This window comes from Tympanuchus pallidicinctus, unplaced genomic scaffold (assembly GCF_026119805.1).
Source record: "Tympanuchus pallidicinctus isolate F22 unplaced genomic scaffold, pur_lepc_1.0 scaffold31, whole genome shotgun sequence".
Classification (NCBI taxonomy): domain Eukaryota; kingdom Metazoa; phylum Chordata; class Aves; order Galliformes; family Phasianidae; genus Tympanuchus; species Tympanuchus pallidicinctus.
This window is the reverse complement of record NW_026294749.1, coordinates 7,440,238-7,464,939: the sequence shown is the minus strand read 5'-3', so window position 1 is coordinate 7,464,939 and position 24,702 is coordinate 7,440,238. Positions and strand designations below refer to the sequence as shown.

Genomic DNA, 24,702 nt, shown 5'->3' with positions numbered 1-24,702 from the left:
TAGATCTGGGATCTGTGCAGTTTTAAAAGGCTTTCAATATTTCTGGGCTGAAATGTCCAATGAGATATATTGAAATATGATTTCCACTGGGTTCCATCCAGAGTTTATGCAATTAAGGGAAAAGAAGTACTGAAAGAAGCATCAGAAAAAAGCAGTATTTGGTACAACTAATCTCCTAAATTAGATGTGTGTATCTTAAAAATCTGCACAGGCCACAGTCTTGCTTGGAAAAATAGTTTTAAGATTTTAACACCAAATGTCAGTTCCACAGACCCTTTTGTCTATCAATACTATGAAATAACAATTGCTGTAGTAAAGGAAACAGTCATTTCCTATTTTCTCTCCTGTGAAACATTAGAAACATTATTGATTTGTTTTGACAAGGAGAGTAACTGAAGTACTCAGTACTTTATTTCATGAATGAAATAACAGTTAATCACCCCAAAAGGCTATGAAAAACCAACTGCAATATCATGCACTAGGATTCATTTTAATTTTTAATGTGAAATATCAGTGCCACAACCTTTTTTACTCTCTTCTGCAGAGGGATGCAACTGCATCATGTTAAGGCATGAATCCTTGTTTATTACATTATTAACAAGCAGCACAGCTTTGAATTCAAATTAATAGTTAAAACCAAACAGCATAACCTTCTTTAAATCAGTTAAGCATACTTGCAGACATAAACTTGATGAATGCCTAGAAATTGGAGCATTTGTTGCTGTGGGGCAACAGATGCCACAGTGAAGTCATACTCTGAGAGATTTCACTGTGCCTTTTGCACACAATACTGTAGGGTCAGTATCCAACCTGCGCTGGGGATGGCATTAGCAGAGCTGCCACAAAGGAGCCTCTGGGAGACACTGCTATCCTCTGCACTCAGTGCACCATGCTCTGGGCTGATGCAGTGTGAGAGGTGGTCACTAGGCACAGGATGGTTTGTGGATACTCCTTCTAATCCTTCTGCTACAGTTCTTTTATTGATGGGAACAGGAATCTCTATCACTGTCCTTATAGTTTTCCCCTAGCAGAGAATTTTGTCAGGCTACAGAAGCTTTAGCCCCCTTGATCTAACTGCAGAGATCTCAGTATCCTGGAAGTGAAATAAGCTGACAGAGGAGGACAGCCTCTGTTCCTCTATTTTTAGAGGCAGCAAGGAGAATCTGCCATCTCTAATAGAAATCCTTTTAACTGTGCAATATAATGAAGGTAATGTTATCACAAAGAGATATGGGGGCAAGTCATTAGGCATTTTGTCCGTGAGACCAAATATTTTAGCTTCCTGTATAACAGAAGGATGATCTGATGTGCCTAGAACAAGCTGGTTACAAAGCTGCCCTTGTAACTATAAAGAACGTCATTTTTGGACTATCTCCTCTATTCTGCAACTTGCTCAATTTTCATCTAAAAGTCAAAATAATTTTTCCAAAGCTTGCTGATCTAGTTGTCTATGAGGACAGCTTGCATTTATGCAACATGCTTCACTTATTCAGACCACTTGAAACAGCATTCAGAGAGGCTCACAAGTGACAGTAATGAAAAGCAGCCCCAAGGTGGGTAAAGCTCTTCTGATTAAATGTACAACCTTCTTCCAGATGCAAATGCATAAGAAGGGAGCTGCTGTGGAAAGGGTTAAATACTTAATTTAAAGTAACTGAATTAATTTAAATAGTGCATTAAAGCCCTGCAAAGTGATTTGTACAAAGTTCTCATAGGTTGTTTTGAGCTAATTGGTAATACTAATCAGATGTCCTGGTTGAGTGGCACATTTGGTTTAATGTTCTTTTCTGAATCTTTTATTTCCTTTACTTGTTTTTTTTTTTTTTTTTTCTTTTTAAGCAATCCTCCACATAACTGGAGCTGTGCAGTTATATACTCTACAGTATATACTGCAAACCAGACACGTTCTCTTAGCATTTTCTACACTAGTAGTGTAACCTAGCATGGACAGGACAAGGGCTCAGGAAATTTGGTTTTTTTCACCTTTCTGCCACACAGTTCTTTAACCAGCCTGGAAAAGCTTGTCTCTGTTTCTCCAACAATGACTCTGCTCCAGAGGTGCTAGCCCCCAGAGAAGGGGCTTCCAGTACTACCAATATGACTCCGATGTTAATACTGACATTGAGGCTAGGAGGAAAACAGTGCACATTAATACATTTTTTTTAAAAGTTGATCCATTACCTTTCTAGTCTTTGCATGGTCATGGCTAGAGTTTTGTTCAGTTCCTCTATCATCCGGCACCCTGAAGGGTGTATGGGCAACGTGCTGGATCCAGAAGGCAGGTGCTGGCTGTGGCTGCCGTACTGGAGCTGGTGCTGGTGAGCTGCTAACTGGGATGGCAGGACAGTGTGATGGTGCTGAGTCAAAGGCTGCTGGGAGCTCTTCTGCGTGGAATAGGATGAGAGAGAGGAGAGGTCTGGCCCCCCTAAGGGCATGCAAATCATGACTTTCTTTGGAGGTAGTGGAGGCGACAGTTTAACTGGCATACAAGGCAGTTTCACAGGAGCGCCAGGATCTAGAACAGAAGAAAGAGAGGCCCTGGTGTTAATTTTCATGGCAGTGCCAGGGTGAGCAGGTACTGAGTTTGCTAATCAAAGCAGGTGTGTGCTTCCCCTCCCCCATGTGACAGACAGCTCTGCATGGCTTTCATTCAGCACTGTCTTTTTTTAAAGATCGGTTGTTTTGCAGCAGATCTGAGTCTCACAAAAACATCCCAAGGTTGCACATGCCCCTTAAGAAACACAGTAAGCAATGCTTAACAAGGCTTTGTGGCACACTTCAATACCTTAAAGCACTAATCCCCCAAACCAGCCCTGAGAAGTAAGCACAACCTCTCCTACTCAACAGGCACTGAAACGTGGAAAGCAGTTTGGAGTCTGAAGTGATGGGAGGACTCATCACCATCACTGCTGGAATGAAAGCTCAGGCATACCCGACCCTTCTCAGCTACTGCAATGCAATTACTACAAGTCACCTCTCTTACAGCTTTGTAAGGTGCAAAAAATCTGGTGTCAAAAACTACATTAAAGGGCAAAAGAGAAATGAGATAGGATTTGAATGTTAGATAGGAGTGACCTGGAAAGATAAAGGATACAGGAGGAGAAGATGGTAAAGGGTGGAAGATAGTTAGTTATTTTACAGAAGACTTGGCAGACGCTCTTCTAATTTTAACCTTTTTAACTCCAGACATATTCTTGAATATACATTATATAACATAGAATAACATAGAATATGTTATGTGTTATATTCTATGTTATAACACAGAATAACATAGTTGTTCTGTCAAGCAAAGATTCCCCTGGTTTCCACGGAAAGACAAAGGAAGCCCATAAACAAACACCTCTGCCTGGACTAGGCTGCAGGATGCAGATTTTTGGAGCTGCACAGTGAAAGGGTTTCAAAAGGGAGAAGAGGTAATGGGACAGCTTGGAGTTCCCAAAATGTGTGTGGGGAATGATCACAGAATATGCTAGCAGCAAAGAAAATGGTAGTAAATATATATATATTGTGAGCTGCAAGGCCAAGCCCTACATAGCATGGCATCCCACCCCAGACATTTGGCTCTGCAATGCTCTGCATGCTCTGTGGCTTCTTGTAGCTTCAGTTCATACCTCTTGCTGTAAAATGGTAAAGAAATTGAAGGATCAGAATCTTCTTATGGCCCAAGAAAGCTTGCCAGTAAGATGCTGCTTCCTCTAGTTTTAAATGACATCACTCTCCTGAGTAATATCTGATTTCTAAAGTCCTTTTCCAGATGGTTCTTTTTAGTGTTAACTACCCTTCTCCCTGATCTCTTTATCCTTCTCTCCTTATGGACTATGCTGGGCGTTGCTTGTACTAGTATCCATATCTATTAGCCAGGGTGCACAAGGTCAATACCAAGACTTATAAGATCTAATGCTTCTTGAAAACGCTTAAGGACAGTAAGGAGGAAGAAGACCATGCATAATGCCAAGCTCATTCATGGTATTGGACTTTGCTTAGTGCTACTGTAGATGCTTTACTGCACCCACAGTATCCACTTGAAACTGATGTTACTCTAGAACAAAGAAGCCCACACAAATAGCAAGCCTTCCCTTTCTTCAAGAGACCAGGGAAGAAAAGGGTGTGCAAAGATGAAACGGAGGCATGGACAGATAGTGGTCTTTTCAAATTGTGGAGTAGGATAGTTACAGATGCGAGAACCCAAGTGTTTCTGTTTTCAGTGCAGTATCATACCATAGAGTCATAGAATGGCTGAGGTTGGAGGGGACCTTAAAGATTACTCGGTTCCAACTCCTCCGAGATCTCCCCAGAGCATTCTGTTCACCAAGCTAAACAAGCCCAACTCCCTCAATCTTTCTTCATAGCAGAGATACTCCAGTCCTTCAGTCATCTTTGTGGCCCTCTTCTGTACCCACTCGTACAGCTCTGCATTCCTCCTGTACTGGGGGCCCCAGGCGTGGACACAGTTCTGCAAATGGGTCTTCACAAGCACAGAGTAGAGGGAGACAAAACACCTCCCTCTCCCTGCTGGCTACTCCTGTTTCAATGCAGCCCAGGATACTGTAGGTCTTCTGGGCTGTAAGTGCTGGCAGACTGCTGGCTCATGTCCAGCTCTTCGTTCATCAGAACCACTAGGTCCTTCTCCACACAGCTGTTCTCAGTGAGCTCTTCTCCCAGTCTGTGCTCTTATTTGGGATTGCCTCAATCCAAGTGCAACATCTTGCACTTGGCCTTGTTAAACCTCATTAGATTCTCACGTGTCCACTTTTTGAGTATGTGCAGGTCCTTCTGGATGTCATCCCGCCTTTCCGTTGTGTCAACTGCACCACATCAGCAAACTTGTGAAAGGTACACTCGAATCCACTGTCTGTCACTGATAAAGATGTTGACGAGCACTGGTCCCAGGACGGAAAGCTGGGGGACACCACTTGTGACTGGTCTCTACCTGACAACAACCCTCTGCCTATGACCATCCAACCGTATCTTTATCCACCAAATAGTCCAACCTTCAAACCCATATCTCTCTAATTTAGAGATGATGATGTGGTGTGGAACTACGTAAAGGCCTTGCACAAGTCCAGGTAGGTGACATCAGATCAGTTGCCCTTCCTTTCTCCACAGGTGCCATCACTCCAAAAAAAAGCCATTGATCAGGCACAATTTGCCCTTGGTGAATCCAAGTTGTCTGTCTCAGATCACCTCCACATCTCACGTATGTCTTAACATTTCTTCCAGGAAGATTTGCTCTATGGTATTCCCAGGCACAAACACGTGGCTCATTGGCCTTTAGTTCCCCGGGTCTTCCTTTCTCCCTTTCTTGAATATGGCACTGATATTTCCCTTTTTCTAGTCACCAAGACTTTGCCTGACAGCCACAAACTTCGCCTGACAGACATGATATCTGCTCAGTCTTGCCTCTCTTGAAGGCAAAAATTCCAATTCAAGACTGAAATCTAACTCAGGGGACTGCCAAATGACAGTCCTCTCCACTAAAGCAGATTGTCTACTGTACAGTAGAAAAAAAAGACTTTCAAGATTTTCTTTGCAAGCACAAGCAGGTCTCCAAGTTACTGCGTTTCTGTGTTTTTCTTATATACACATTAGTTGTGTGTATCTTCTTTTTGTATTCTCCATAAAAGAACACATCTTCAATAGAAGATAAGTAAGAAAAAGGAGTAAATTATATAGAGTCCTGAGAGCATAAGGCTCCTATGGGGTTTGTAGTAACAAAATCTGTTCATACATTTGTGCTCCAGGCAATTTCACTTTGGGAGCTCGTCCTGAATTACAAAAATTATCCTAAGATCTTCATTTTCACATTGAAAAGTGCAGATCTGTCAGTTTTGTATTTGTTTCTGTTGTATGCTCAATTAACATCTTCACCTGATAGTGTCTGTGCCATGATACACCATTATTTTTTTTACATGATATACAGAGTGAATTCAAAAGAGATTCCAACTGCAGATATCTCTTGCTTCCCCTCAGCCTCGTCTGCTCTGGGCTGAATGAATCAAACGACTTGAGATCATCCTTACACGCCTTGGCCTCTAAACCCTTCCTCATCTTTGTAGCTCTTACATGGACCCTGTAATAGTTTTACACCCTTCTCATACTGTGGCACCCACAACTGTACCCAGTGCTCAAGGTGAGGCCATACAGCACAGAGCACAGTGGCACAACCCCTACCCTTGCCCGGCTGGCAGTGCTGAGCCTGATGCACCCCAGGATATGGTTAGCATTTTGGGCTCCTAACGTCTAAATGCAGCCTTGAAAGTGAACCAGAGCCATTAACTCCACTCGTCTACTGTCTACCTTCAGGAGAATTATATGGGCCTGTTAAAAAAAAAAAAGGCTAAAAGGAGAATGACTGCAACAGAAGGAAAGTTTGATCCCTTCACACAGAAACGTATCAATACGTCTTCACTGTCATCAGTAACGGTGACAAGCCGTGCACTGAAAATTAAACAGAGTGGACTGATTAGCAAGTGTTCTGAACAAATGGTTCAGAACTTTGCTCAAACCCATGGGTTCCAGGCACACTACTAGAAATGCCACCACCACTGTGGATTAAAGGACAGAATGACTTGTCCATCGTGCCTAAATCCTGAAAGAGACTGCATTTTACAGTTCTTTCTTTTATTAATTTCACAATATTTGTGATGCATGAAGCAGAGATAAAAATGCTTATTGTCTCCAATATGGAATATCCATCAGACATTGACATTTGTAGATAAATAAGTAGCTGGGTAGGAGAAATATGAGCAAGGAATCTGTGATAACTGTCTTCTCTGCAGAAGATTACTACAGTTTTAAATCATTGCACAAAACACTAATGTGACAGAAGAGAAGCCAACTGTGTGAAGACAGGTGTGCAGGTCTGATTAATCTCCTTTGGATTAGATTCTTCATGCACAAAGTAATGAGAAATTTTACAAGATGTTGGTTCCCAATGGGGTTGTGACCACTCAAACCTGTACATGGTTAAGTAATAAGTGTGTCATAATTATGGAAGAGTTGTTTAGACATTAAAAGTTTTATGATAATCTAGAGACTCAATCCCAGCAGTTCAGTTAAATTTGGTCCCAGGTGATGATTTCAGTTCTTCTTTAATCTTCAATGAAATGCGGGGGCTGAAGCATTGTCCTAAACGCCCGAGCACTGCATGTGGATATTGGAAAATGAAAATTGAAAGAAATTCTGCTGATGAAGTTTCTATAATAATGATCATATTTGAAAGCCAGCAGGAGCTCAAGAGGAGGCCAACAGGAAATGCAGAGCAGTGGATCGACAGTATCAAAACAATTAAGAATTGCATTTTTCTGCTGGGTCTGTCCATCTTGTGCTAGAAAGGAATCAAATAACAATTAAGAGAGGCATGCTGCTTTGTTCCAACAGGGTAAAAATTAGAGAGAGGCTGTGATGGCATTTCCACACCCAGTACCGTGACAGGGATGCTCTGTGCTGATGCAGCACTACCAAGAGCATTGGGAGATGGTGTGGAGAAAAGTACCAAGCATCCTTCTGCAGCACCAGAGGCACCCCTGCAGTGACTGCTCTACAGTCTGCTCTTGGCCCGTCTCCATTCCCACATGGCTTCATCCCCTTCTTAAGGCTCTTAGGCCTTGAGAAGAGTCATGCCATGGCTGTGTGATTTGTATTTGTTACAGGCAATTATCTTCCTGTCATTTTAAAAACCAATTATTCATTTTTATTTTTCACAAAATCGTATGTGCTTTTACATGATTATTTTAGGCCTGCTCTTTTACATTGCATTTCTTATCATGGAAAAGACCAATCTTTGTATTAGCACATGCTTTCAGAGGTGAAGATTGTTTCTTTGACATTTCTAAAACCTGTATTACATTATTTGACAAACCCTGCAAGTCAGTCTTCAGACCGTTATTGAAGAACTCTGGGGCAAGTTCTCAGCAAGAAGCATATCAGACACAAAGGAAACTCTTATTTCCTCAAGTTTTGTGTTTATTCATTCTTCTTTTTTTTTTTAATCCTAACTATAGAATCACAGAATTTTTGAGTTGGGAAAGGACTCCTTAAAGTCCAACTCCCTTGCAATGAACACTGTGGGGACACTTATACTTACGTCAGGTTGCTCTGAGCCCTGTCCAGCCTGACCTTGAATGCCTCTGCTACTTCTCTGGACAACCTGTTCCAGTGCCTCACCACCTTCATTGTAAAACACTTCTTACTTATACCCAATCTAAACTGCCTTTCTTTTAGTTTGAAACCATTTCCCCTTGTCCTTTCACAACAGCCATTAAAGTGTCTCCTTCTTTCTTACAGCCCCTCTTTAGATATTGAAATGCTGCTCTCAGGTCTCCCCAGAGCCTTCTCTTCCCCAAGCTGAACAGCCCCAGCTCTCTCAGTCCGCATTTGCAGGGTAGATGTTCCACCCAGTCAATCATTTTTGTGGCTTTCCTCTGGATCACTTCAGCAGGTCCACATCTTTCCTGTACTGATGACTCCACATGCAGACCCAGAACTCCAGGTGAGGCTTCACCAGCACAGAATAGAGGGGTTTGATCACCTCCCTCAACCTGCTGGCCATGCTTCTTTTGATGCAGCCCTCTGTACTATGAGGGAACATTGCTGGCTCATGTCCAACATGCCATCTACCAGACTTTTTCAGCAGGGCTATGCTCTCTCCTTCCTTCCCCCAGCTTGTACTGATAGCAGGGGTTGCTGCAAACCAGGTGCAAGACCTCATATTTGGATTTCATGAGGTCCACTGCTTGAGTCTGGGCCCACTGCTCGGCCTGTCTGGGTCTCTCTGAATAGCATCCTGTCCCTCAGGCATGTTGACCGCACCACACATCTTGGTGTCATCTGCAAACCTACAGATGTCACTGTCATTGATGAAGAAGTTAAAGAGCATTGGTCCCAGATCTGACCCCAAAGGGACATCATTTTACTGATTTTATACCTTTAGTGATTTTATAACATCACGTTCCCATTTACATTTGTAAAAAACATATTTACATTAAATAGTTATGCATATGCACGTATTTGCATACATACAAACATGTTAAGACTGAACTTGAGGCATTTCTGTAACTTCTGACTGAAATGTGTTCCATCACAAGGTCACATTTTCCCTTGCACTCTTGTTGAACAGAGATAGCTAACAGGCCACTGTTCCTTCCTACCAGTCATGATCAGAATCTCTTAATCTTTCCTTCAATATTCTCAAAAAATACTTAATAGAGAAATGGGTGCGTAATGAGAACATCTTCACCTGGAATGCCAGGATTCAGAGTTTACCTGTTTTCCCATACACAAGCTGAGGATGTCTCTAGGGTTATTAGTAAAAGAATATCCTTAATTCTGCTTCTCACTGATGAGGGTGCTTCATTAGGACTGACTGCTCATTTCCAAAAATTATACGTGGCTAATATGATTACCACTGGAGAACACAAGGAGCTGAACAAACACATCCTTAGACCATGAATGTAAATGGATCCTTAAGAATAAGCTTAATGCTTTTATTTATAAAGTGTGTACAAATGAGGCTTTCTGTTCTAGCAGGAATGCCTTAACCAAATCTAAATCTCAGCTCTTTTCTCCTGCATGTACGTATGTACAACAGTCTGTCCATATGCACATACAAGAGGTCAGTTATGATCGAATGAGAGAGGAGTGAAGGTTACCATGAATTAAGAGAAGTCACAGTTATATTTCACTTTAATTGGAAAGTCATCACCATCAAGCAATTGATTTATGCTTAAGACCAATTCTACTTCACACAAAATTTCCAGCTGCAAAAAAAACCCCAAACCATCAGAAACACCCATCTGCAATGCTTCTGCTATCTTCCATGAAAGGAAGGCTTCTGAATGATGGCTACTTAGTACCAGAGGTTTTTCCTACACCTTATTTTTTTTACCTACACTATTCCTTTTTTATTTTTATTATTTTTAAATATTTTCTTCATGTTGGCCTCATTTTTGAGACGTTTTTTGTAATTAGAATGAAGTGGAGGGTAATAGGAAGCTGTCACTTTCCTCACCTGAAGCCATTAATACTGCTACCTGGCTACCATGCCCATTTGGTCTGTAGTATAAGGCAATTATGTGTAGATTTTGGCAGGCAAGAAAACAAAGAGATTCCACATAAAATGAAGAAAACTATACTGAACAAAAATGTGTAGCCATCCAAACAGGAACATGAAGAGACCACATACAGTTATGAGAGAAAACCAAAACATGTTCTTCCCTAATGAGATCTTTCCTGATATTTTTCTTAAGCTACATAAAACAAGGAAGACTGAATATTTTTCACATTAGCCCTGAAAAGGCTGGAGTAGCATTAACACCAGAAGAGCAACCCAGTGAGAACAACGGGAGCTGCCCCACTACACAGATGAACCATATCTCATCTTGAGCTTGGATTTCAAGGCACTACATCCTGGCAAGTGGCAAGTGGCAGACTGTTCAAAAGATACAGGCAAAGACTTAGGGAACCTTTTTTGTTCCATGTAAATGAAATAATTCTCTGTTTCAGTGGCCTAAATGACAGACAGGAGAGTGGAGTCCAGAGGAAGCAGGTGGCAGGAAGTGTGAACAGGGAGCCAAAATGGCAAGAAGCCATGGGATAGTACAGCCTGTGTAAGGACAGGGGGGCAAGTGAAAGAGAAACAGGGAAAAATGTAGGGTGTGTGCAGAGGGACCTGCCCAGATGGTGGTTGAGGGGGGAAGTGACAAAGAGTAATAGCAGAAAGCAAAATTCTCCCTCTCCTCTCAACCCCAATGCTCTTTATGATTAAAGGTATTTAAAGATATCTAGTGTTTTCTTGGTATTTCCTTTCCCATCAATGCACATCTGTAATTTTTGTGGTAATGGTACATCTTGATAAAAAAGAGTGAAGGAAATGCTGTGCTGGCATTAGATAATTATGTCTGAGAGGGGAAGAGTCCTGAAGCAACCCTGATGATGGTGCAGCCTGAAAATGCTCAGTGATACCTGCCCTAGTTACAACACACACATTACCAGTACACACAACAACACGGGTGAATATCTTTACAGGACACAGAGCACCTTGCTACAAGGGCAGGCTTTTCCTATAAGGGAAATGGTAGTGCTGAGGGTCTAGGAACACCAACTTACCAGTTAAGTGGCTGGCAATCCTGGCAATAGGTTTAGGAGGCAGGGCAGGGGGCTGTTTGAGGAGGGACAACTGTTTCACTGGGGTGTCCTCATGGTCTCCAGGGAAAGCAGCAGATTTTTTGGGGGGAAGTAGCAGGACTGGCTTAGCTGTAGGATCTTGGGACAGGAGGACTCCAGATTCATTGGATGTGGGGCTTTCTTCAGACACTGGAGGACACAACCACATCATAGACGCAACAACGTTACGAGCAAAGCAGTAGCGGATACAGCCATTGTAGAACGTGAAAAGCAGAGCAAGAATGCAGGTTAAGACTAATAGATTTCACTCAAACATTGTGTAACACAGAAAGAAGGAAAGAAAGAAAAAGAGAAAGAGTAACACGCATCTACACAACAGATGAATTTCCCATTACCTCTGACAGAAGTCAGCTCCCGTATGCCTGCCGTATACAAATGCAAATGTTTCAAATGTCACATCCTGGATGGTCTGTCACCACAGCTTGCTCAGGACCTTATATGTTAGCAGGGGGTCTTTAGATTAATACTATAACCGTAAAAGCACCTAACAAGGGCTATTCCATTTCAAAGAGGTCACACAGTTCACCTGATGGCAGATGGGCACTTTTGCTAGTCACTTTTCCTCATCTGACCTTCATCCATGACTCTCAGTGCTACACAGAATGAGTGCTTAACTTTGATGTACAGATTGTTGTCTCTCTTCATAGATTGAGGACGAAGCTTAGATAGCCTCACCTAGGGCAGCGCAGCTGGCTGCTAATTACTGAAAGTTGTGTGATGTAAATGTCACCCAACACCACATGGCGAGAAAAGGACAAGACATACCCCAGGGTTTAAAAATACTGTCAGACCACTTGAGCTCACTGGCACACCTGAGAAGTAGCAGGAGAGAAATCCACAGCAATAAGTTCACAAAATGCAGAGACTTTGCTTTACTTGCAGACTTTACTTGTGTAGAAGCAGCCGTTACTGCTGTGCTGAGAGAGCAAACTTTTTTTTATGGAGCACTCAATGATAATCTATTTGCCTTATCTCCTTCTCAACCAGAAGACCTTGGTCTTCAACAAGATGTTACCTGTCCCATCCATGATCTCTGTGGTTGGGAGCACCTCGTATGAGCAGGGTTCCCCAGGTGCTGAGCCTGACTCCAGTTCTGCCAGGGCTGGCAGGGATACCTGGCTGGAGCTCAGCACTTGTCCAGAGCCCAGAGGCTGCCCATTCTCCAAAGCTCCTTCTTCATTTGGTATGGAGAGCTCTCCATCTGTTAATATTTGGAAGAAAGCAAAATGATAACAGAAGACACATAAATAAGATGCTGAAAGAATTTAAAGTGAATCCTGCTAACAGTAATATATTGTTTGTGAGTGAGAAACCTGTACTAAGCCATTGTATGTTTGTAGAATCAGGGATAACAATCAAAACAATACGGTTCGGATCTCAAAAATACAACTTATGTTGAATAATTTTTGAATATATCTGACTGATGTTCTGTCTGCAACAGTTTCACACAAGTGTGACAGCATTTCATTTGCGTGACAGGGTTGTTATGTGATATGATACGTGATGTATGAATTATGTATTATGATATGTGGTCTAAGCTGGGTGGCTCCCAGTCACCTTTCATCTGATAGAGTGATAAAATCTGTTTTTCCCTCTGTCTCCACTTAAGCTGCAAACTGAAAAATGAGAATGGGCTGGAAGTGAAGCTATCAAGCTTTTTTCTTTAAAAAGACAAACACAACAATACATGATTTATATTTCAATAATAATAATAACAACAAATATTATTCTCTTCCACCATTTTTTAAACTCTTAGGGGCACAAACAAAATCACAGACATATGCTACTGTTTTATATACTAATAAAACTACTGTAGTCTTCCAGCATGACCAAGAGTATAAGTAAGGGAAAGAAAAATTTCTATAGTTGCCTGGTGAAGGTCTTGATATTAAGATAAGCAAATTACATTTTAGAAGTCTTTTTTTTTTTTTTTTTTTTTTTTTAAGTCCTTATTAATAACATCAATTTGAGCAAACATTTCTGGATCAGCAATTGTTAGTTTTTTTCCTATCAAATACCACTTCACATTAGAAATAATATAGAAAAGAAGGGTGGGATCAACTCATTCTCCACAGCATCAACCCACATGATTTTTATATCAGAACTTGTTATGCACAGCCCTCTGGTACCTAGAGGCAAAGACTAGACAGATATCTCAATTACAATTTTATGAAGTGTTCTGCCATTATGAGTAGAAGCCTGAAAATATAACCAGAATGTGACCTGTAAAGCAGAAAGCCCAGCAGGCAGATAAAGAGAGCCTGGTGTTACCACACATTCAAATCATCATTTTTTTAAATCAAATTCAGAATATCCAGTTCTAGTTGCTGATTTTGGGGCAACTGTGACTAGCCATATTATTGCTCACTGTACCAAACAGATGTGCATCATTCAAGTGAGCACACATTTTCCCCTCACAGGGATAAGATGTGCAGTGCATAACGTTTTGGAAAACAACAATGAAGAGATAAAAAAAAGTTAAGTTTCACTTACACGTCGAGACACTGCAATTAACAAGTCTGGAAAGAAATCAGATAATTCTCTGTCTTGTAAAGTCTCTGCACAACGTGTAAAGATGATCTATTGTTTATTTTGGTATTGTTAGAAATAGTGAGGTCTTGACATTCTTGGTTATCTTGCAGTGTTTTTGAAGAACTAGAGCTTTTACCGTGTACTGTTACATCACAGCAGCCTGAAACTCTACCTGTAGCTTTCAGAGCAACCAACTGAGCTGGCAAAAGGTGGCAACATTAATCAAAACCGAAGGTTTCAGCCAACTGTTCACAGCACAGCTTCGTTGTAGGTGCTTCGGTCATTCGATACAAACAACTTTATTTCCATAGACAGCAAAGATCTAACAACAGTTCAGCCAACATTTAAGCTGAATGTTTTTTTGACTTAGCTGTTTCAGTGGAAATACTATATATCCTGTTCTTGATTTGTTTCCCTTTTATAAACACACCCCTTCACGGTGGTCAGGATAAAGGCTGCTGTTATCTCAGATGCATGGTTTCATGAAAGACCGTAACTATTTACTGAGCAGATTATAACTGCTTTTTGAACCACAGTGATTATATCCAGCAGCATTTACTAATTTCAGCACAGGACTAAATTTAACCAGTATTCTTACCTAAGAGAAGGATTTTTTTCTTTAAGGATATCTACATATTTTAATGAATTGAGATGCCAATTGTAACATGTTGATCTTACAGTCTTAAATGCACTTTGCACTTCTCAAGGTATATTCAGCAAAGCAAAACATCAGATAAGGTTTTGACTTTCATTTTCCAACATAATAACAAGCATGACAGTTCTCTGTATTGACAGCATAACTTAGTTTAATCTTCCCTCCAAATATCTCTAATCTTCATCTAGACTCTAAAAATCATCTTCAGATTTGACTGAAAATATCAGATGACACAAAATCATGACTGAAACATATACCTGAATTTTGAGCTTGCTTAAAGCTACAAAGGGAGCTGCTAAAACACAGAAAACAGATCAAACACAGATAAAATCATCATTTGTAGAGTGAAGAATCTCTCAGTGTGAATTAATCCTGGATCAGAGGCGTGCTTGACAATCAGATATAAACGGCAAATTAATTGCTATTTTTAAAGCACTAAAAGCTATGTTAGTTAGCTGACATACAAATGAAAAGAATTCTAGTAATGCAATTGTGATATATACGGATGAATCAATTAGTCTTAAGGAACTGACTAAGAGTTTAAAGTTAATTTTGCACATTGATAACGTAATATTTTGTTCTCATGCTCGCTAAATCCTTTGCTGCATTTTCTCAGAGCCTGCTGTTTCTAACTGGAAAAAGATTTTCCTTAGACGCATGAGTCAGTTTGATCTGGAAGGGACCAAAATGAACAACATGAACTCTGCAGCAAAATGAGCACGCGAAGGATGCTGCCCTGCTGATCCTGCACCCTGCCATGGAAGAAGCAGAACCTCAGAGAAAATTCTCCAATGCAGAAAACTCAACCCAGACTTGTTGGTTCACCTTTGCATATGGAAAAAAACAATATGAGGTGAAGGCTCAGAAACGTGGAGATGTTATGCTCAAAAGAGGTGGACCCTGGGAGCTTATTGGGCCTAGCAGCTGAACTGCTCACCGAGCACCAGTCCTATCTACTGAAGGATGAGGGTTTGAACTCTCAGCTTAGTGTAATTCTTAGACTATCACACGTTCACGAGGCCAGATGGAATCTACTCCAGGGTACTGAAGGAGCTGGCAAAAACGCTTGACAAACAACATTTCATCATTTATCAACAGACCTCGTCAACTGGGAAGCTCCCAGATGACTGGAGAACTGTCAGTGGGACTCCCATTTACAAGAAGGGTTGTAAGGAGGATCTGGGGAATTATAGGCCTGTCAACCTGACCTTGGTATCAAGGAAGGTTATGAAGCAGATCATCTTGGCCAAGAAGGCCAAGAGCATACTGGTTTGTATCAGTATACAACAGCACCAGTCAGTAAGGGTCAGTAATGCCAATAGCACTAGTGAAGAAACTGTCCTCGTGTACTCAGCTCTGGTGAGGCTGTACCTTGATCTGTGTTCAGTATTGAACCCCTCACTACAAGAAAGACATCGAGATCCTGGAGTGTGCCCAGAGAAGGGCAGTGAAGCTGAGAAGGGTCTGGAACACAAGTCTTATGAGGAGCAGCTGAGGGAATGGGATTGCTCAGTCCGGAGAAGAGGAGGCTGAGGAGAGACCTTACAGCTCTATACAGCTACCTGAAAGAACATTGTAGAGAGGTGGAGGTTGGCCTCTTCTGTCAGCTAACTAGAGATAGGAGGAGAGGGAACAGCCTCAAATTGTGCTGTGGAGGTTCAGGCTGAATATTAGAAAAAAAATTATTTTCAGAAAGAGTGATAAAACATTGAAACAGGCTTCCCTGGGGAGCAATGCAGTCACCACCCCAGGATATGTTCAAGAAACATGTAGATGTGGCACAGCTTAGTGGATGAGATGAAAGGAGGACTTTTCCAGCCTTTATGATTCTGTGATTCTATGATTAAGCATGATTTGTACTCAGGAACTCACTCACCAGATTCACTTTTGGTACTTCTCAAAAATGACTTAGTGTGAAGCAGCCCAATTTACATGTGGACAGTGCCTAGGTGGTACAGACCAGTCTTTTTGTTGTTTCATTCCTTTGGAGCTCTGCCTGCCTTATCACCATATCTTTTGATTCTGAACACCTTGGAATAGAGAACTTCTCATATGACTGAAAAATGTCAAGCTCATGAGTTCCTTCCACGGATAAATGACCAAGGAAGTGAAAATGATACGGAGAATTCTACATCCCATGTTACTTTCCATTTTTAGTTGTCTTCTCAGTATTGGCCTGCTTTCAAGTAAGAACAGCTAGGAAATTATTCTTGATGGTGAAGGGTAGGAAGGTGAGGCACATCCATGCTGAGGTGATGCAACACTGAGTTCTGTTGTTTGTCATTTATCATTCACAGAACACTTTCAAATCCTGACAGGACATAGGTAATTTGAAATATGGGTTTTAAAACCTCATTTTGTTCAGATGGACAGTACAAAAATACGAAGATGAAGGTCACCTATGAGGAATCATTGCATTATTAGCTGTGAAGCAAACGATCAGTATACACATTCAGAAATTTCCCACTACAGGAAAATTTGTTTGTGTTCAGATTAAAGAAGAGGTATCAAAATACTACCAGTCCGTTTAATTCTTTGACTGGTATCATAGCACACTGGGCAACCCTACAGACAGTCGCTTTTGAAGTGGTTACAGTTTGATGTTAAAATCAAAGCTATTAATCTTTGTGTTTGAGCTCTTGGCTCTGCCAGTCCACAAACTATTAGAACAGAAAGCATCTAATGAGATACTTCTTCAGTGTGCTGTTTTTTCTAAAAGTACATTGTATTTGAAATAAATACAGACTTTGCCTATATTTTCAGAAGATTCGAGTTACAGAACCTATAAAAGAACAAAAAGTTATTTGGGCATGAGTCTGGACCTTGCCAAGAAATGAGCTCCCTGCACTTCAAGCAAGAGTGGTTTCACTTCAACAGTTTAAGTACGAGGGTCACCGAAATAATAAAATCATTTATTGTTTCCCAAAAATAGCAGCTGGAATGCAGTGACTCTTCTATGTGTGAACACTGTGACCTACTGTGCCCTGTTAGCTCTCACCTGCTGGATGACACAGTCACTTGAAAAGCCAGCAAATCCCAAAGCAAACCAGTCAGAGAGTCACTACACAACAGGAGAACAAACTGGCTGTCTAATTCTGGTTTTCTTCAGCATAGATGATAAAATAACACTAAGTACACTGCAGTTTCAGAATTTCAGTTCTTATGTCAGTCTATCTGTATGGTTTCCTTTAATCTGTTTAAGAAAGAAAAAGGCAAAATAATCACTCCTCAGCTTTGGTCTCCTCTTTGGAAAGGCAGAGATTTAGCACTGTGGTTCCACCTGTTGTCTGTGCAAGATGATTCTTGGCATAGAAAGCATAGAAACAACCATCAAATAAAGCTTTCTGCTATGAAGTGATGCGCTTCCACAAAGTATTGGAGATTAGCTGTCAGGAAGTACAAGGAAAATGTTATTTCTGTGTAAGGTTTGCAGTGAGATATAATACCCTTTATGAGAACTATGCTTGTCCTGCTATATCAATGAATAAAATGTTACTTTTCCTCTACACATTTTGCCTTACTTACATTCTTAAATCATATGTGATCACCACTGCTATACCTATACGCAACTATCTTCCCCTCTGCTCTGCTTCTTTCAAGGAAGGACTGCTTAAAAACTTCACAGCTTTCTGTGTTTGCAAACAGCAGGAAGTGAGGTGAAGATACTGAATTAGACATCTAACTGTGTTGAGTGACAGTTTCCTGTTTAGTTGCACCTGACAGTAAAAGTCTGATGCCTCTACATCTTGTACTGGAAATAGGAAAAGGCAGCACGTATTTCATACTAGGTCTTTCTGATATGAAAAGGTGAAAAATGACTACAAAGAGGAGATTTTTTGTTTGTTTGCATGATGAGGACCTCCAGACAACATAATGCCTACTTCACCAGGCGACAAAGAAGATTACAGACTACTGCAGCCCTTTGCAGGAGAGAAGGGAGAATTTCCCTGAGTTTCAAGGCAGAGAACAGGATCAAGTTGCACAGGAGAGATTTTATGAAGGTGAGTGTAGGGATGACCAGAAGCTGACTTCCAAGCTCCCCAGGGTGCTGAACCGGGAGCCTTGCTGGCAATGGAGAAACCTGGCTGCACATTCAATCCAAGTCACTGTCCAGAAAGTGCAAAAACCAAGGCATCAAAAAGGGAAAATCTTTGGCCAGTTGTGGTTTCTACTCTGCACTTGCATCTAGGATGACTTTCAAGACAACTAGCCATAGTAAGAGCTCAGGCATTCTCAAAGGATTAAAAAGCATCTAGAATAGGTAACAGATGAAAACCACAGAAAGTAATCACAAGCTGCACATTGATTTTGTTTGGATTAGTAAATTTTTACATCATCTCTTCTTTCCCAACAAGCTAGATCAAAGTAGATTTAAATGGTCCAGATTTTCTAACATAGATCCTACTTAGAAAAACTCTGGAAGTTTGTAACTTTGATTGACTTTTACCAGGTTTTGTTGTGGTATTGTTAAACACTTCTAGACTTGGAATTAATGAGGCATCAAAGTACATACCTAAGTTCTACCGAAATTAAAATACAACCTTGGCATGCCAACACAGTTTGCTTAATTAATTGCCTTAGTTACTAACAAGAGAAGCAGCAAACAAACAAAAGCTGGAGTTAAGTACTCACAAATATGTGATATCAATTATTTGTTATGCTACCTGTGTAAAATAATGGTGTTTTGCATAAGTAATACATCACCAACTCAACAAATGAATAATTCTGAATGGGGAAATATTATTATTATGCATTCTGGTTTGTTTCAAGTGTTCTATGTTCATCACACAATCCCAAACCTTAAAAACATTTCTCTTCTCCACAACCATTAATCCTACAGTGACTCAACCAGAGATAATAAATGCATGCAGAGACCCATTCCATCTCCCCTCAGTCCGGATGCCTTGCTGTTTTGCAGCAGGTGACTACAGTACAGTGTTGTGATTCATATTTTTACTGCTTTACTTTCTGATTAGCTTACAAGTTTATTTGCAAGATCCACCAAGAGATGTTTGGAGACCTTATTCTGTACGGCTCTGCCATTCCAGATGGTATTGCCAGTTCTTAATGTTATGACAAAGTGAGATCTGTCCATAAAACTACATGGGATGTCAATTTAACATTGTGAAAAGAAGAACGCTTACCTTTATCAAAGATTTCCTTTAGCACTCCTCGTTTTATAAGCTCCTCTCTGCTTTGCCTCATTGATATCTTTCTTTCCAAAGCTGAAAGCAAAGGAGAAGGGGGATTATTAACAGAAAAGAAAGGAAATGTTTCAAAACGCTTCTTCTCCATTTACAGTCAGTGGCAAGTGAGTCAAAAGCCCAAAGAAACTCCTTGGTTTTGAAGTAAGGCTCACATTGAGAGAAACATCTACAGACTGGCTCATTTGAGGGCATGTCTCAATTCCCATTTGGATACACGACCCAAGTGTTTCTTGCTAGTAAAGAGAGAACAAAAAAATAATGCAAATGTCTGTGAGGGAAAGGTAAAAAAGAAGGTAATGTGAAAGATCATGGAGAAAGACTGGATTGTGGATTGGCTGTGGATTGTCCTCTGGCCATGGAAGAGTACTGGCACCGCTGGTGCCCTGAAGACAAGAGTAATTTGCTACTAGCTCCAATGAGAGTAGAACAAGGCATTTGGGATAGTGCCAAAAATGAGCTGTTTAATGGAGTCTTCTCCCTGGAGGGGTGTTTTCCCCAAAATAAGTACAAACAAATGACACTCCATGACAGTAATTTAACACCAGAGCTCAACAGCCTGGGTCCTGTATTTGCTGCTTGGAGACTGTGGTCACCGGGGCAGCAAGATGACAGATAGAAATTTCATGTTTGTTTAGTTCAGCAGTAATTAAAACAATGTCCAATTAACCAAAACATCACAAAGGACATGGATTCAGGCAAACTGCTGAAAGGCAGCAAGCAAGGGGCACGAGAAGTGATGTGCAGGAGGGGCTGTGACTGTGTGCGCTCTCCGAGAAACAGGCTCATGCTTGCCAAAAAAGAGGCACAGTTAAGGGCGAACTGCTTCTGCCATATGCTCCCCTATCAGACACAGCGCAGATGCACGCACAGATGAACTGAGACTTTGCTTCTTCAGTCTGCCCAAGGCAGATTTAAAGCAAAAGGGGCTCCAAAACACTCTGCCCCTGAAAACACGAGGATGTAACCTTTTACGGCGCTGCTGGTTGCTCTCTGTTCCCAGAGGGACACAATATACTTGGTGAATTAGCTGTGCTTACACTGACACACTGCATTCATTGCAATTTATTTGCTGTCAGATACGAGTGGCTTAGCATGAACAAGGCAGTGCTGATTTATAAAGCATTCAATTCCATAATATCAATTTAGATCTCCCCATTTTTAAGATTGGCTTTGAACATGTATTCTTTAGGACTGAGAAAGCCAGCAGACACAATCTGTAGCTAATAAAACCCCTGCTTTCTTCTGAACACATCCTCTGAGCTTCAACATCAATCAGAATTATGGCAGTACAAGCCCCATTGGCCCACTGTGTGGCACAGTTTTATTTCTGAAGCTCTTACTGTAACATCCCAGTTTAAGAAGTGCTTTAGGCACCTCACTGCCTTTCAGCAGAACTTAGATTTCTAATATGCTTTTGACAGATAGACACCCCAGCAATCAGCCTGCGGAGTTGCCTTGTAGACTGGCCGTCCATCTGTCTTTTCCTTGCATCCAAACAGCCTTGTTCTGGTATGGCATTTAAAGCTTCTTCTCTAAGAACAGCCACCATCAGTCCCTCCAAAAAAAAAAAAAAAGTCAAAACAAGCTCCAGCTAATCTTTGAGCTTTCTCCCACCGTAGAGATCATTAAAATCCTGTCTTTAAAGACTAATTTGGCCTTACTGAACTCCTTTTCCAGTAAGTCTGAGAAACAGTAATTTTCCCCAAATGCAAACAGAGTAGAGCACTCAGCTTGTGTTGGTTGGAGGGCAATTAAGCAGGGCAAACCAGCAGCAAAGCAGCAGTTTCTGTTTGTAGGCCAGCAGCATTCTTCACAAAACAAAGAGAGAGGCAAATTCTGCTATTTCTGAACTTCACCAGAAATAGCAAAGTAACAGACTCACGCTTTACATACAAATCCGAGCACATGACTGCAGGAGTACAACCATATGTTGTATACAAGCAGATAGATTTCCATACAAGATGCTTGGTTTTCATATACCATACACAAATAAGCCAGGTGAGAATGGCCAACAAAAGGTACAGACCCCCTGGGGTGTGTAGATCAAGCCATCAAAGTCAACCACTGAGGACACAAACATGTCTGTCATTTTGCACAGGCACTGGCACCCACTGGCGTTCCTCATCCCACCCTTTTGCCTTGTGAACACTCAGCTAGTTATGCAGCACAATTACTGCTGACTTCGTAACCAGGCAATCCCATCACATTATAAAAGCAGCAGAAAGAAACCCAGTAATACTTCTGGGGTCTGAGTCCTAAAGTAAATACTATGCAGAAGCAGAGGAGCAACTTTCCCAAAACTGTCACAGAGCAACATACTCAAACATAGGGCAAGAATTCTCACAAACACAGATTATTTTGCAGTCTATCTAAATTTTCAGAAGACTAAATACATAGGTTCTTTCACACATCTCCTTTTAGTTGTAATCTGTTTCTAATCCAGAATGGCAAAAGGAAAATCAAACCCCCCATAACCCAAATCAAACCACGCCAGTTTGAAGCTTAGATGAAAGCAATCTTTTTTTCAGTTTCCAAATCCTTTCTAAGTAGGCATAGAACAGAAAGTATTAATTATTTTCCTACTAAGCCAGTTTAATTAATAAGATATTTAGAGGAAGGGCATGCTGGGCTAAGAGCAGCACTGAATGATAATAACAGATGCTATACTAAAACGATGGAACACGCTGCTTTCTCTTATTACAAATCTTCCTCCCGAACAAGTCTTGCACATTTAAATGCGTAAACTGCTATGCTACTGCAGGATCAAGTGAAAAAAAAACCAGCATGCAAGTGTCTAAATGCAGAACTCATTAGGCTCTAACAGCTTGTACAATCAAATGTTTCACTCTGCCTTGATTTCTCTGACAAAGATTGCCAGATCTTTTAGGAAGGATTTTATTTTCAAGCAGAAAGCTGATACAGAATGAATTCATTCACTTTCAATTAAGAGGGGATCCATTCAGAGTACATAAAATAAATTAAAAAAAAGTACAGTAAATAAAAAACCTCTGAATTAATCCTCGATTCATGAGAACCCTGTAAATTCTATGATGGGAGCAAATAAATTATAATTAATACTTAACAAAAGATGTATTGCTTCATTGGTGATTTTCGTTGGTGATTAACCTCATTTTGTTCATTTGTACAATCTTCCAGGAGATTAGAAATAAGCATTAAGCCCCCTTTTGGGGACTGCTTATACCAGAAACTAGTTATCTTAACAAATTCATCCGTTTCCCAACAAATACTGTTACCAGCTTGTAGAAGTGAGATGTCTGTATTTTATGACATAAATGTACAGATTTTGCCACTGAGCTCTGCAGTAGCTATTACTTTCAAGTTCTGATGAATAAACAGTGGGAAATACTTTTATTAATGCTCCTGAGCTAGTGCTTTTGAACTCTTCCCCAGGAGCAGCACCCCTCCACTGTTCAAACACAGTCTTCTCTGTGGCAGACCCATTAAGAACAGAAAAGCCCTGACAGGGTCACGAGGATTTCCAGCCCCTCCATTCTGGAAATCAAGCACAGTTTTGTCTTTATTCCTCTAATAATCTGCTGTGCTCCACGATGACAGTGCTTGTGGGCCATTCCTCCAGCTGACAAGTTGAAGCATGCTGCTGCCTTTGTGCCAAGTGCCTCTGCTGTTCTATTAAGTAGCCATAGAGGCATTTATGTAGTCAGGATATTTGACCCTTCTGTCCTGCCATTCTTTGCCCCAGGACCAAGACATCCCAGGTGAACTCTTCCAACATGCATCTCCCCCTCACATAACTTGTCATATTGCTGTTTAAACCAAGGGCTGGCCACAAGTTCTGCCCCTTCTATTTATCTGGCAACCAAAACTAAAGCCCCAGCAGACTCTTAACACTGCCTTCTTCTAAGGTTGCCCTTAAGCCTAAAGAGCACTGGGGGCTGCTTTGCATGAATTCCTCCTTTCAAAGGTCGTTATAATCTTCATGATGATTTTAGGAAGCAAAAATCATTAGCTGTGAATGAAGCACAGAGGAGGAGCTTCCTGGTGCGTCAATTATATTTGAATTCAATAGGTAAAATATTGCTTTGCTAATGTTTCAGTTCTGAGTAACTAGAAACAACTGAACCAATAATTTTGCAATGTTAAGAAGAACTATCATTAATTTCCTTTAGATTTGCAAAGGAGAATTTTCCAGGTGTGAATGGATTACGTGTGAAGGAAACAGACCTGAAGGTGTTGGTTTATGCTTGGCTGAACATGAGCCAGCAGTGTGCCCAGGTGGCCAAGAAGGCCAGTGGCATCCTGGCTTGTAACAGAAACAGTGCAGGTAGCAGGAGCAAGGAAATTAATCACCCCCCTGTATTCAGCCCCAGTGAAATCACACCTTGAGTACTGTGTGCTCAGTTTTGGCCCCTCACTACAAGAAAGACATTGAGGCTCTGGAGAGTGTTCACAGAAGGGCAACGAAGCTGGTGAGCGGTCTGGAGCAAAAGTCTTATGGGGAGCAGCTGAGGGAGCTGGGATTGTTTAGTCTGGAGAAGGCTCAGGGGAGACCTTACTGCCCTCTAAAATGACCTGAAAGGAGGTTATGGTGAGCTGGAAGTTGGCCTCTTCTCCTACGTAACTACCAACAGAACAAATGGGAATGGCCTCAAGTTGCTTCAGGGAAGTTTTGGATTGGATGTTAGGAAAAATTTCTTCTCCAAAAAAGTGGTCAGCTGCTGGAATGAGCTTCCCAGGGAGATGGTGGAGTCACCATCCCTGGAGGTGTTCAAGAAATGTTTGGATGTTGAGCTGAGGGATGTGGATTAGTGGGGAAATATTGGTGGGAGGTAGATGGTTGAACTGGATGACCTTGGGGGTCTTCTCCAGTCTTGGTGATTCTATGATTATCTACCATAACACGCTGCATCAGACTAAAACTCTTCTACCTATGTAGACTTTCTTGATAATCAAACAGAGCAGGATTCACCTGTTAAATTTATACAGTGTGAGCTTCTGATTCCAACTGGTCCCCTTATATAGTAAGAGCAATTCTCAGACATTACTGACCTCAGCCCAATGTAGCATCTAAAACAGGCTAAACTGCACCTTGGAAATGCCTTTATTCTTTCCAGACTGCAAAGGAAGCTAACAGTGAGCAGCTGA

General features: G+C 41.1%; 1 protein-coding gene across 10 annotated transcripts in view; it reads right to left on the bottom strand.

Annotated features, from left to right (window-relative positions):
• PHACTR1 (phosphatase and actin regulator 1) overlaps positions 1-24,702 on the bottom strand; it is a 287,644-nt gene that overhangs the window by 53,378 nt on the left and 209,564 nt on the right. For 8 of the 10 annotated variants that reach the window (XM_052697782.1, XM_052697784.1, XM_052697783.1 and 5 more), the window contains 4 exons: positions 19,516-19,596; positions 12,200-12,385; positions 11,107-11,313; positions 2,182-2,515 (listed from right to left, as the gene is read on the bottom strand). In XM_052697782.1, coding sequence (XP_052553742.1) covers positions 2,182-2,515; positions 11,107-11,313; positions 12,200-12,385; positions 19,516-19,596 — 808 coding nt within the window. The remainder of the gene's footprint in view (positions 1-2,181; positions 2,516-11,106; positions 11,314-12,199; positions 12,386-19,515; positions 19,597-24,702) is intronic. The other 2 variants (XM_052697787.1, XM_052697789.1) reach the window with 1 other exon arrangement.